The sequence below is a fragment of the Gopherus flavomarginatus genome, chromosome 2, assembly GCF_025201925.1.
Source record: "Gopherus flavomarginatus isolate rGopFla2 chromosome 2, rGopFla2.mat.asm, whole genome shotgun sequence".
In the NCBI taxonomy this organism is placed as follows: Eukaryota; Metazoa; Chordata; order Testudines; family Testudinidae; genus Gopherus; species Gopherus flavomarginatus.
The window spans coordinates 303,155,155-303,169,795 of record NC_066618.1 but is presented as its reverse complement, the minus strand read 5'-3'; the positions used below and the strand labels follow the sequence as shown (position 1 = coordinate 303,169,795).

Below are 14,641 nucleotides of genomic sequence, written 5' to 3'. Positions count from 1 at the left end.
ATGCCAGCCAAAGTAAAATACTCTCTTCATTAGGGAATTCAACAAAGCGACATTTGCACAGGAGTCCCCTTCATACAGACCCTTCCATCAATGATAATTAGAACAGACGCTTCTCTGCTTGGTTGTGGGGCACACGTGCACAACCACGTGATCCAAGGCCACTGGTTCCCATCAGAATCAACACTACACATAAACCTGCTAGAGCTGCAGGCAGTCCACAGTGCATGTTCACACTTCCTACCCACAATCAGGGACAAGGCCATAAAGGTTCTGACAGACAACATTACTTGCGTGTTTTATATAAACTGATAAGGGGGACACAGTCACACTCCCTCTGCACAAAAGCCAGGCTACTATTGACTTGGTGCATCAGCCATGACATCAATATCTCAGCCTCCTACCTACCAGGATGCCAAAACACCACTGCAGATGCACTGAGCAGAAAATTCTCCTAGGACCAAGCATGGGAAATTAACACCAAAGTATTACAGAGCATATTCAGACATTATAGGCCAATTTGCGACAACCCAAAATGCCAAGTGCCCACATTTCTGCTTAAGAGCTGCTTTCCTCCTCCAATGGGATGTACCTCTAATGCCTTTCCCCCAACCACTCTTCTGTCCAGAGTCATACACAAGATCAGGACCAACAACTCCAGAGTCATCTTGATAGCTCTCATGTGGCCCAGACAAACATGGTTTCCTTGCCGCACAAGGATGGCTGTGTGCCCACCACGCACTCTTCTCCTTCTACCACATCTCCTGTCTCAGGATGCAGGCTAGGTCCATCACTCAAACCTGGCAAGACTCCACCTGAAGGCATGGCTACTCCATGGTTACGAGACAGTGAAATGATCTGTTCTGAGTAGGTAAGGGACGTTCTTTTAAACAGCAAAAGATCTACTACTCGACATACCTACTTGCACAAATGGAAGAAGTTCCATACATGGTGCCAGAATAGACAAATTATGATGACTTCCTCTTCTTTACCAATAGTACTGGACTATATACTGAAACTTAAGAAATTGGGTCTCTCCATTAGCTTGATCAGAGTACATCTCATGTCAATCACAGCATTCCACCACAAAGTGGATGAGTTCTCAATCTTCGCTCAACCAATCACTAAACACATTCTCAAGAGTTTTTGTTCCTTTCTCTTCCCATCCCTTTTGTTTCTTCCACCTGTGATCTTTCCTTCTCTGTAGGAGAGAAGGAATGAGATGCACCTATTTCCCCTCCCTCCCCCACTTACTATCTTCTCTTCTGTTTCTCTATGAGGTTCTTTTTTGTTGTCCATTTCATCCTTTCTAACCTGGCTCTAACTTTACCATCTGTGTTTCATCCTTCATTTTTCTCACTCTAATTCTCCCTCCTTTCTCTGTATCACGTTGTGACTGGTGTCCTAGTGGGGAGCTAGCTATGGTCACTCATTTAGGGTGCACTGCAAAAAATTGGGCAGACAAACCCCAAAAAACTGGTGAATATTCCAATACTTAGATTTACCAAGCCAGCATAAAATACCTTCTTTTATTACCTTACTGGTTACTCAGAAATCCAAACAACACAGTTCCCTTAAAGTGTTCCAGCCTCAGGCCTCCATCCAGGTACCGATGTCAAATATGATGAAAATTTCTGTAAATCTTATTTCATCATATAAAAGAAAAGGTTCTATCCATCCCAAAGGATCGGACACATTACCTCCCAGGTTATTGAATATTCCAGTTCTTACCCAAATACACACTACAGCCAATTTTTATTAACTAAACTAAAATTTATTTAAAAACTCATACTTCCCCGATGAAGCCTAAGCAGATATGAGATGACAGAATCAGGACCCAAAGATCTTTTATACCATTTCATGTCTTTTGACAAGTTGGAGTTCAGAAGGTAATTAGCATGACTTTGAAGGAGGTCCATCACTGGATACTTAGCTATAGAATTAACATAAGGCAATTTGCTTGTTCCACCACCATTCACAGATTATTTGCTATACATTTCAAAGAGAGATGACTACAGAGATATCCCATGTTTACAATTCATTTAAATGATAGGATATTCTTTTGACCTCTGAATTATCAGAACACAGCAGAGACAGGGACTGTTGATTACATGACCCTATTCATACATATGTAAAAATACAAACATTATCTCCCCACATGTCTTTTGAGGGTTATTTATTCTGCAGGATGTTTAACCCTTTCTAGCCATGCGTCACACATGTTCTTTCTTCCTGCAGATAGCCTGGGTTCTGTTGTAATGACCAGGAACCATTCAGCACCACTTCCTCAGCATCAGAGACCATCCTCTATCAATAGGAAACAGGGGAGACAGATCACATGGGTGAATATGAGTGCTCAACCACCTGCAATGAGCGTACAGAATCCCTATAATGTGAGTAGCTTCACACAAGACCAGTCTTACTGTTCGCAGGGATCCAAGTTGCTGTGGGGGAAAATGAGTTTTTACTTGCCTTTCACTCTGGTGCAATTTCCAAGGGGAAGTTAGGTTGGACTGTGATTTGCTCAGTTAGAAGGGCTGAAAGCAATCAGTGGGCTTCTTGTAACTGAGGTAAGTACAGCAATTCCATTGGACATATGGGGAGTCCGTGGGAACTGTTTCTCAGGGTACGTCTACACTACCCGCCAGATTGGCAGATAGCGATCGATCTATCGGGGAACCGCAACAGACCTCCCAGGCACAGACAAAACCAAATCGATCCCCGATCGCTCTGCCGTCGACTGCTGAACTCCAGCTCGGTGAGAGGTGGAAGGAAAGTCGATGAGGGAGCCACGGCCATCGATCCCACGCCGTGAGAACACGAAGTAAGTCTAAGTCAATCTAAGATACGTCAACTTCAGCTACGCTATTCTCGTAGCTGAAGTTGCATATCTTAGATCGATTTCCCCCCCAGTGTAGACCAGGCCTCAGATGACAGTCTGCACAGTGTAGTGTGGCAAGGCACCTCCTCAGTCTCACCAGCCTCTGCTGCCTTTAGCTTTGGTGAGACTAGCTTGGGTAAAACAGTCCCCCTTGGTTGCACGGGGGAAGTCCGTTCCTTCTCTCCGCTAGTCTTTTGGGCTTGTTTTTCTCCCTTATGGGAGGGGATGCAGCCTCCCCTCCTGGTGAGGCTCACTGTCTCACTGCTCCTAACCTACTGGCAGCATAACTCCTTCTCTCTCTCTTCCCCTCTTCTCCGAACGGGAGAGTTTAAAAAGGTTTCAGGCAGCCTTAGTTGGAATCAGCTGATCCTAACTCATAGACTCATAGACTCATAGGTCAGAAGGGACCAATCTGATCATCTAGTCTGACCTCCTGCACAAGGCAGGCCACAGAACCCCACCCATCCAATTTTATACAACCCCTATCCCAGGACCGAGTTTTTGAAATCCTCAAAAATGGTTTGAAGACCTCAAGCTGCAGAGACACCACCAGCAAGCGACCCGTGCCCCACGCTGCAGGGGAAGGCGAAAAACCTCCAGGGCACCTGCCAATCCGCCCTGGAGGAAAATTCCTTCCCGACCCCAAATATGGCGATCAGCTAAACCCTGAGCATGTGGGCAAGAGTCACCAGCCAGCACCCAAGAAGGAGTTCTCCGCAGCAACTCAGTACCCATCGCATGCAACATCTCCCCGCAGACCATTGAGCAGACCTGTCTGGTGGTAATTCAAGATCAATTGCCCAAATTAACGATCCTATCATAACATCCCCTCCATATACTTATCAAGCTTTGTCTTAAAGCCAGGAAAGTCTTTTGCCCCTACTACTTCCCTCGGAAGGCTATTCCAGAACTTCACTCCCCTAATGGTCAGAAACCTTCGTCTAATTTCAAGCCTAAACTTCCTAATATCCAGTTTATACCCATTCGTCCTCGTGGTTACATTAGTACTAAACTTAAATAATTCCTCTCCCTCCCTAACGTTAACCCCCTTGATATATTTATATAGGGCGAGCATATCCCCCCTCAGCCTTCTTTTGGCCAGGCTAAACAAGCCAAGCTCTTTGAGTCTCCTTTCATAAGGCAGTTTTTCCATTCCTCGGATCATCCTCGTAGCCCGTCTCTGAACCTGTTCCAGTTTGAATTCATCCTTCTTGAACATGGGACACCAGAACTGCACACAGTATTCCAGATGGGGTCTCACCAACGCCGTATACAACGGTACTAACACCTCCTTATCCTTGCAGGAAATACCCCGCCTGATGCATCCCAAAATCGCATTTGCTTTTTTAACAGCCGTATCACATTGGCGACTCATAGTCATCCTGCTATCAACCAGTACCCCAAGGTCCTTCTCTTCTTCCGTCGCTTCCAACTGATGCGCCCCCAACGTATATCCAAAATTCTTATTATTAGTTCCTAAATGCATGACCTTGCACTTTTCACTATTGTATTTCATCCTATTTCTATTACTCCAGTTTACAAGGTGGTTCAGATCTTCTTGAATAGCATCCCTGTCCTTCTCCGTGTTAGCAATACCCCCCAGCTTCGTGTCATCCGCGAACTTTATTAGCACATTCCCGCTCTTTGTGCCAAGGTCAGTAATAAAAAGGTTAAATAAGATCGGTCCCAAAACCGATCCTTGAGGGACTCCACTGGTGACCTCCTTCCAGTCCGACAGTTCACCTTTCAATACGACCCTCTGGAGTCTCCCCTTTAACCAGTTCCTTATCCACCTTACAACTTTCATATTCACTCCCAGCTTTTCCAATTTAACTAACAGCTCCCCGTGCGGAACCGTGTCGAACGCCTTACTGAAATCTAGGTAAATTATATCTACCGCATTTCCTTTATCTAAGTAATCCGTCACCTTCTCAAAGAAGGAGATCAGATTGGTTTGGCACGATCTACCTTTAGTAAATCCGTGTTGCAATTCGTCACAATTACCATTGACCTCTATGTCCTTAACTACTTTCTCTCTTAAAATTTTTTCCAAGACCTTACATACTACAGACGTCAAGCTAACAGGCCTATAATTACCCGGATCACTCTTTTTCCCTTTCTTAAAAATAGGAACTACATTAGCAATCCTCCAGTCATACGGCACAACACCCGAGATTATCGATCGCTTAAAAATTCTCGCTAACGGGCTCGCAATTTCACGCGCCAGTTCCTTTAATATCCTCGGGTGGAGATTGTCCGGGCCCTCCGACTTCGACCCATCGAGCTGTTCAAGTACGGCCTCTACCTCAGTTGCAGTAATATCCACTTCCATATCCACATTCCCGTTTATCATCCCTCCATCATCGCAAGGTTCCTCACTAGTCTTATTAAAAACCGAGGCAAAGTACTTGTTTAGATGTTGGGCCATGCCTAGGTTATCCTTAACCTCCATTCCATCCTCAGTGTATAGCGGCCCCACTTCTTCTTTCTTTGTTTTCTTCTTATTTATGTGGCTGTAGAACCTTTTACTATTGGTTTTGATTCCCTTTGCAAGTTCCAGTTCAATGCGGCTTTTAGCCTTCCTCACCTTATCCCTACATGTTCTGACCTCAGCAAGGTAGCTTTCTTTACTGATCCTGCCTTCCTTCCACTCCCTGTAAGCTTTCCGCTTTTGTCTAATCCCCTCTCTGAGTTGCTTGCTCATCCAGTTTGGCCTGCAACTCCTGCCCATGGTTCTTTTCCCCTTTCTCGGGATGCAGGCTTCCGACAGTCTCCGCAGCTGCGACTTAAAGTAATTCCAGGCCTCCTCCACATTTAAATCCACTAATTCCTCCGTCCAATCCACTTCCCTAACTAATTTCCTTAACTCTTTAAAATTAGCCCTCGAGAAGTCAAAAACCCTAATCGCAGATCTACATTTGTTTATCCTTCCATCTAGTTTGAACTGAATCAGCTCATGATCACTCGAACCAAGGTTGTCCCCTACCACCATTTCTTCTACAAGGTCCTCACTGCTCACCAACACCAAGTCTAAAATGGCATCCCCTCTCGTAGGTGCTTCAACTACTTGATGAAGAAATCCATCCGCAATCACATCCAGAAAAATCTGACCCCTATTATTCGTGCAAGTACTCGTCCTCCAGTCTATATCCGGGAAGTTGAAGTCCCCCATAATCACACATTTCCCCTTTGTGTTTACTTCATTAAAGACATTAAAGAGGTCTCTATCCATATCCCAATCCGATCCCGGCGGTCTGTAGCACACCCCAAGCACTATCTCAGGGGAAGCTCTAGTTGCTTTTTTACCCAGCGTGATTTTTGCCCAGACGGACTCTGTCTTATCCATTCCATCGCATCTTATTTCGCTACATTTAATTTCATCATTGATGTACAAGGCTACTCCCCCACCTTTGCCTTTCTTCCTGTCTTTTCTGAACAGCACATAGCCTTCAATACCCGTGCTCCAGTCATGAGTACTATTCCACCAGGTTTCGGTAATCCCTATAATATCCGGCTTCACTTCCTGCAAGAGTAACTCCAGTTCCTCCATCTTGTTACCTAGGCTCCTCGCGTTAGTGTACAAACCTTTTAATTTTCGGCGTTTGGCGTCAGTGACATTCTTTCCCCCGTCGTGCACAAACTGTCTGCCACCAGCATCACCCGTTACTCTGGTTTCTACTCCACTATTCCTCCTTGGATCAAATCTTGGGGCCGCAAGGGTATCCCCGCTCACTTTGTTTACTTCCCTCTCCAGGTTATGTTCTGGCGTGGAGATCTCCCGAACATTTCCCAACCATCTCCCCCAACTGACCGCAGGTAACTCCCTCTCAGCTGATCCTAATTGATTCTCTGGTAACCCCTTCTCAGTTGATAGGGAGGAGGGCCTTTTAACCTTCTGGGATTGTTTTCTACCCCTTGCTTGCAGCTGTCTGTCCTGAGTTTATCACAGTGGGTAATAATCCCACTGTGCCCACACAGAAGATTGATGTTTCCTTTATCAAGGACATTGAAGAGAAGGCTGGCTATAGAGTTTTTGCTAGCATAAGTATGAACTGGATGCCCCACAAAGGATTTTCCATCACTAAGATCCAGTGTTTTTACATCAGGTTTTGAAGCAGTGACTAATAGTGACTTTAACCATGCTGACATCTCCCTGGCCCCAGAGTCTGACTCTCTGCTCTTGCCACCCGACCTGGCCACACTCACTGACAGTGAGAATGACATACCACAGCAGGCAGAGTTTTCTCCACCTGACTCTCCGCCACCACCCGAGCCACACCTATTTCAAGGCATGGTACCCCACAAGAACCAGCCTCAGTTTCCCTTTTTCATTCCCCCATGGGTGAGGCCCCACATTTCATACCCTATGCAGTGGCCACAGTAGTACTCATGGTTTGCCTATGATGCCAATCATTCTCGCGGACCCTCCACCAGACCGCATACCCACTCTGTGCCTCTATCATCCAGTTACATCCAGAGCTCCTGAGCCCCCTCTCGAAGAAGTGGGCTACGAACCTATCTCTGAATCATCCGATCATAATTCTCTGTCAGCTGCAGATGAAGCTCTCATGCCACCCCATGACAGAACATGGATGATTTTAAGCAGTTCCAGGACATTCCGTTAGAACAAGTGCAGGAGACACAACGCAGACTCCTGAAAATCCTCCAACCCTCTGTGCCATCAAAGATAGCACTACCTATAAACGAGGCCCTACTGGAACCCGCTGACACTATATGTCAGACCTCTGCCTCCATCCCACCAACATGTAAAAGGGCTGAATGTAAATACTATGTACCGGCTAAGGACGCAGACTTATTTTCTCACCCAGAGCCCAACTCTCTTGTGGTTGACGCAGCGACCCACAGAACAAAGCAACCACAATACTGGCCACACCACAAGATAAGGACCTCAAATTACTTGACCTCCTGGGCCGCAAGGTTTACACCTCCTCCACTCTGCAATTCAGAATTGCATATTACTGCACCCTCCTCGCAAGCTACCGCTATGACAATTACAACAAGTTATTTGACTTTACTTCCCATATCCCAGAGGACAGAAGATCAGTCGTCGAAGGTCAGCTGGTGTCTAGGATGGCGCTACAAGCATCCCTGGACATGGCCGACACAGCAGCCTTTACCACTGTAACTGCAGTAGTGATGCGCAGGTGTTCCTGGCTGTCTTCATCTAGCATCCCTGAAGACCTGCAAACCAAAGTGGAGGACCTTCCCTTTGATAAGGATAAACTTTTTTCCAAAAAAAATGATGAAGTCCTTCACACCATGAAAGACCCCAGGGCCACTCTGCACACACTGGGATATACCCTTCCCTCCCCAGGAGGCAACGATATCAACCTTATCAGATACCCCGCGCACAACAATATCACCGCCCCAGTCGAGATCGTATGATAATGGGAGGAACCGCAACAGACCTCCCAGGCACAGACAAAACCAAGCGCAACTAACTACGTCCCACACATCGGAAAACAAACAATTTTTAAGCCTTGGTCAGGGGTCTGCGCAACCATCCCTTGGCATCACCGCTTACTTGTCCATTTGGCCACTGCCTCCAGTTTTTTCGCCATGTCTGGCAACTGGTAACATGGACCACTGGATCCTGGAAATAGTACAATCGGGCTGCTCTATTCCTTTCATTTCATGCCCACCCCACCCTTCCCCGTCCCTCTTCAGGGACCCCTCTCATGAGCAACTACTTCAAGCAGAGGTGACATTTATCTTCTACAGCTAGGTGCAATGGAACCTGTACCGGCACAACATTGGGGAAAAGGGTTTTACTCTCACTATTTCCTGACCCAGAAAAAAGGCGGAGGATGGCGACCTATACTAAACCTACGAAGACTGAATAAATTTGTACACATACAAAAATTCATGATGGTCACATTGGGCACAATAATACCCGTGCTGGAACAAGGGGACTGGTTCTCAGCGTTCACCCTACAGGATACCTATTTTCATATATCTATTCACCCAACGCACAGACACTTTCTGCAATTCACAGTAGGACACAAGCACTTCCAATACAGAGTGCTACCATTCAGACTCTCCACAGCACCGAGAGTGTTCTCTGGTGTGAGAGAGAGAGAGAGAGAGACTGTCGCAGTAGTGGTGACCCACCTACGCAAACACAAAATTACACTTTTCTTCTTTGAGTGATTGCTCATGTATATTCCACAGTAGGTGTGTGCTCGCCACGTGCACCGGTACCGGAAGTTTTTCCCTTAGCAGTACCCATAGGGGGGGAGCACTGCTGCGACCCCTGGAATGGCGCCTCTGTATCACACTATAAGGGGAGCTGCGCACTCCCCCCACCCTCAATTCCTTCTTGCTGCCAGTGAAGGTAGTTGGAACTTTGCGCTCCAGCTTTGCTGTAGCTCTCCTATTAGCCTTAGTAGTACTTGTCTTCTCCAGTAGTTGGATAACTTCTTTAGTTAGTTGCCTGGTGCGGGGCATGCCTCATACCCCAGGTTTCAAGTCATGCGACTCTTGTCGCAGTTCTGTGCCAAGAATTGACCCGCACACTCAGTGTCTCCGCTGCTTGGGCGAGACTCACGTTACAGACCGCTGTAAAATCTGTAAATCATTCAGGCCTCGAACTAAATGAAAGAGGGATATCCAGCTCCAGGCCTTGCTAATGGAATCTGCGTTGGCCCCGGCACCAGCGCGCCATCTGGACACGGCATTGGCCACCGCGTCCTCAGTGCGGAGTGAGGCTCACTCCACCAGCCAGCACTGATCACCCACTAAGAAGCAGGGAAAGACTCACCAGCACCAACAAAAAGACAGGGGAGAGGCTGGACCCAAGTTGGGCATCCCATGATCCCCCTTGGGACCCAGACCTCTAAGTCGCGCTGAGCGGAGTAGCCTACAGGAGGACTTTAAGGCTCCTCAAGAGCTCCTCTAGTGGGTGGCCTCAAATCTCCAACTCCAGGCTGAGGAGATGGAGGAGCCATCGGACACCCTTTTCAATGTGCTGTCCTCCTTGGCACCAGGCCGTGTGGCCCTACCTCTCCACCAAGGGGTAGCTAACATATCAACTGGTCTATGGCAAACCCCAGCTTCCCTGGCACCTATCTCCAAAAAAGTGGAGAGAAAGTACTTTGTCCTGGCTAAGGGACGCGAGTATCTGTACTCCCACCCAGCACCCAACTCCTTGGTGATGGAGTCAGTCAACCACCGGGAATGCCATGGTCAGCCCGCGCCCACCTCCAAAGACAAAGACGCCAGGAGACTGGATTCTTTTAGCAGGAAGTTTTATTCTTTCACAAGCTTCCAGCTCAGGGTGGCCAACCACCAAGCCCTGTTGAGCCGCTATGATTTTAACTTGTGGGGTTCCCTACCGAAGTGCAAGCTGCTTCTCCTGGAGCGGGACAAGAAGGAATTCAAGGCTCTGGTTGAGGAAGGGGCAGCAGCGGCGAAAGCAACCCTCCAGGCCTCCTTGGATATAGCCGACACAGCAGCTCATCTGATGGCCTTGGCCATATCTATGCGTACGGCATCCTGGCTTTTCCTGTCCAGTCTGTCTGCAGAGTCCCAGTCCTTGATGCAGGACCTTCCTTTCAATGGGAGAGCGCTGTTTGCGAACCAAACCGACTTCCACTTGCATGGGATGAAAGACTCTCTCGCACCACCCTGCAAACTCTGTCCCGCCAGCAAAGGACAAACCTAGGCCGCAGACCTCAGCACCTCCCAGTAGGGGCAGATATGAGTCCCCGCCTAAGAGATGAGGGAGCAGAGACGCAGGTTCCAGCGTCAGTCCCGCTCAGCCCTGTGACCAGGCCCCTCGAAGGGCAAGAAGCAGGGGAAGAGGCGGTTTTGACTCTTTGCGGGGAGCCACCGGGTCTGTTGCTGTGGAAGCCCCCCAGTTAATAAATTTTGTGTTCTGCAACCATTTACCTGCATTCCGAGTGGAGCGGTCCCATAGAACGTCAGACCGGCGGGTCCTCAGCACTGTTTCCAGGGGCTACATGTTGCAGTTCGCTTCACCCCCCATCCACCACTCCCCGCCCTGGGAGGACCTCGGGGAACTGGAACATGCATCCCTTCTAAGCCAGGAGGTGGCGCGCCTCCTCGACCTGGGCGCGGTGGAGAGAGTACTAGTAGAATTCCAGGGCAAGGGGTTTTACTCCCGGTATTTCCTGATCCCAGAGGCAAAAGGCGGGCTCCGACCCATCCTGGACCTGCGGAATCTCTACAGATTTATGGTCCTAGTTCCACATGGTATCCTTGACCTCTGTCATTCCTTCCCTAGACCCAGGGGATTGGTTCGCGTCCCTGGACCTCTAGAATGCGTATTTCCACGTCCATATTTTCAAGGGTCACAGGCGCTTCCTCCACTTCCTGGTAGGGCGGGACCATTACCAGTTCGCGGTCCTCCCTTTTGGCCTTTCCACGGCCCCCAGGGTTTTTACCAAATGAAAGCAGTGGTGATATCCCCCCTCCGGAGGAACGGGCTGCAAATTTTCCCTTACCTGGATGATTGGCTCCTCAAGGGCAACTCCCGATCCCAGTACAGGCCCAGATACAATTCCTGCTGTCCACATGCGCAGGTCTGGGCCTAATGGTGAACGAGGCCAGGTCCACGTTAGTCCCGATCCAGCACATACATTTCATAGGGGCTCTGCTAGATGGACAACAGGGCCACAATGTATTACATCAAAAGGCAGGGGGGCACGCGTACCTCGGCCCTGTGCCAGGAAGCCCTGGACCTACGGGCCTTCCACCTACCCGGCACGTGCAATGTGCGAGCCGATTGCCTCAGCAGGGTGTTTTCCCACCAATACGAGTGGTCACTCCACTGGGAGGTTGCCCGACAGCTCTTCTGAGAGTGAGGAGCTCCCCAGGTCGACCTCTTTGCTACCACCGAGAACCGACGCTGCCCAAGGCAGGGGCAGAAAGGGGGGCGATCTCAGATGCATTCCTTCTCTGGTGGTCAGGCCAACTGTTCTATGCCTTTCCACCGTTCCCACTGATAAGCAAGGTCCTGCAGAAAGTAAAGGCAGACGGGTCGAGGGTTATCCTCATAGCCCCGGATTAGGCCTGCCAACATTGGTATGGGACCCTCATGCAACTTCTAGAAGCCCCCCAGTGGAGGCTGCCGCTTCGCCCGGATCTCCTCTCCCAGAAGAAGGGATACCTTCTCCACCCCAACCTGGCCATGCTTCACCTGACAGCGTGGTTGCTGCATGGTTAAATGAGGAGGAGGGAAGGTGTTTAGAGGATGTCAGACTAATCCGCGCGACGGAAATAACTAGCCAAATGGTCTAGGTTCTCTAGCTGGGCGGGGGAGCGGGGCACTTCCCCTTCATCTGCATCCATCCAGCTCATTCTCGATTACCTCCTGTCTCTTATGACCCAAGGACTAGTTCCTGCCTCCGTCAAGGTACATTTAGTGGCCATTTCAGCCTTCCACCCTCCGGTGCAGGGTCACTCGGTTTTCTGCCACCAGATGACCTCCCACTTTTTAAAGGGCCTAGATCATTCATTCCCATATGCCAGGCCCCGGTCCCACAGTGGGAACTGAATCTAGTGCTATCCTGCCTAACGGGTCCTCTCTTTGAACCCTTGGCCATGTGTTCCTGGTTCCACTTGTCTTGGAAAGTGGCATTTTTTGGTGGCTATCACCTCAGCCCGCTGTGTCTTGGAGCTTAGGGCCTTGACCTTGGAACCCCCATATACGGTCTTCCACAAGGATAAGGTCCAGCTTCGCCTACACCCCGCTTTTCTCCTGAAGGTGGTCTCCACTTTCCATATGGATCAGGATATTTTCCTATCAGTACTCTGTCCTAAGCCCCATTCCTCCAATGAGGAATGCTGTCTACATACACTGGATGTACATAGAGCGCTGGCCTTTTACCTAGACCAAACCAGACAATCCAGGGAATCCTCGCAACTGTTCGTTGCGTCGGCAGAGCACATGAGGGGGCATGAGCACATGAGGGGGCAACTAGTTTCCACCCAGCGCCTTTCCCGCTGGATCACCTCATGCATACGCACGTGTTACGACTTGGCAGGGGTTCCCCTGCTGCCTATCGTAAAGGCACATTCTACAAGAGCGCAGGCCTCGTTGGCCGCCTATGTAGCCCACATCCCTATCCAGGACATATGTAGAGCTGCCACGTGGTCCTCTGTCCACACCTTTTCCTCACACTATGCGATCGTCTCCCAAGCAAGGGATGACGCCGGGTTTGGCGGGGTGGCACTCTGTCCCGGAAACCCTTAAACTCCTACCCACCTCCATCAGATATAGCTTGGAGTCACCTACTGTGGAATACACATGAGCAATCACTCAAAGAAGAAAGAACAGTTAACCTGTTCCGTAACTGGCGTTCTTCCAGATGTGTTGCTCAGGTGTATTCCACATCCTGCCCTCCTTCCCCTCTGATGGAGTTGTCTGGCAAGAAACAACCGAGGGTAGGGGGAGTGCGCAGCTCCCCTTACAGTGCAATATAGAGGCGCCACTCCAGGGGTCACAGTGGTGCTCCCCCCCCATGGGTATTGCTAAGCGAAAAACTTCCAGCACCAGTGCACGTGGCGAGCACACACGCTTACTGTGGAATACACCTGAGCAACACATCTCGAAGAATGCCAGTTATGGAACAGGTAACTGTCCTTTCCCCTACCTAGACAACTGCCTTATCAAAGGCCGATCATACAAAACGACATTAGAGGCCAATCATTTTACCATCTCCCTTTTCCACAGTCCAGGCCTGCAAATAAACTTCCAAAAATCCACCGATACCCACATAGCAAATTGAGTTCATCAGGGCGCATCTGGACTCAATTTTGACCAGAGCCTCACTTCCACACATCAGATTCCTCACCATCATACACCTCATACACACGTTATCCATTTGCCCCAGAGTGGAGGCAAGACCATGCCTGCAGCTTCTTGGTCACATGGCAGCCACCACCTTCATGGTCGAATATGCCAGACTACATATGAGATGCCTTCAGGGTTAGCTCAGTTCCATATACAAACCCGGTGGGCACATCCTCCACATGATGCTAACTCCTCCAGCAAAGCTATTAGTCTCCCTGCAATAGTGGACAAAAACGGGAAACATATGCACAGGTGTCCCCTTCCATCAAAATTCCCTTGTGCTTATGCTCACAACAGATGCTTCCCTGATAGGCTGGGGTGTGCATCTAGGAGATCACACAACATTCTCATAGACTCATAGACTCTAGGACTGGAAGGGACCTCGAGAGGTCATCAAGTCCAGTCCCCTGCCCTCATGGCAGGACCAAATACTGTCTAGACCATCCCTGATAGACATTTATCTAACCTACTCTTAAATATCTCCAGAGATGGAGATTCCACAGGGCAGAGGGTCCCTGTCAGAGACGCGTCTACACATACGTCTTCTAGAGCTCAGAGCAGTCAGATATGCTTGCCTCCACTTTCTCCCTATCATAAGGAACAAATCTATTTGAGTCTTGACAGACAATATAGCATGCACGTTCTACATCAACAGATGTGGAGGGGGACGAAACAGAAGCCATCCAACTATAGAATTGGTGCATACAACATCGCATAGAGATCACTGCGTCCTACCTGTCTGGGTGTCAGAACGCTACCGCTGACACATTCAGCAGACTCTTATCAGAAGAACACAAATGGGAATTACACCCCACGATACTGCGACAGCTCTTCTCCCACTGGGCACCCCATCTTTAGATCTGTTTGCCACAACACAAAACTGCAAATTCCATCTACTCTGCTCCAGGGTGGGACTCGGGCCCACA

At 49.0% G+C, this 14,641-nt stretch overlaps 1 protein-coding gene across 4 annotated transcripts in view; it reads left to right on the top strand.

Annotated features, from left to right (window-relative positions):
• MAPK15 (mitogen-activated protein kinase 15) overlaps positions 1 to 14,641 on the top strand; it is an 87,918-nt gene that overhangs the window by 51,324 nt on the left and 21,953 nt on the right. For 3 of the 4 annotated variants that reach the window (XM_050939355.1, XM_050939353.1, XM_050939354.1), the window contains exon 12: positions 2,236 to 2,390. In XM_050939355.1, coding sequence (XP_050795312.1) covers positions 2,236 to 2,390 — 155 coding nt within the window. Of the gene's footprint in view, positions 1 to 2,235; positions 2,391 to 14,641 lie in introns of those variants that run through there. The other variant, XM_050939356.1, reaches the window with a different exon arrangement.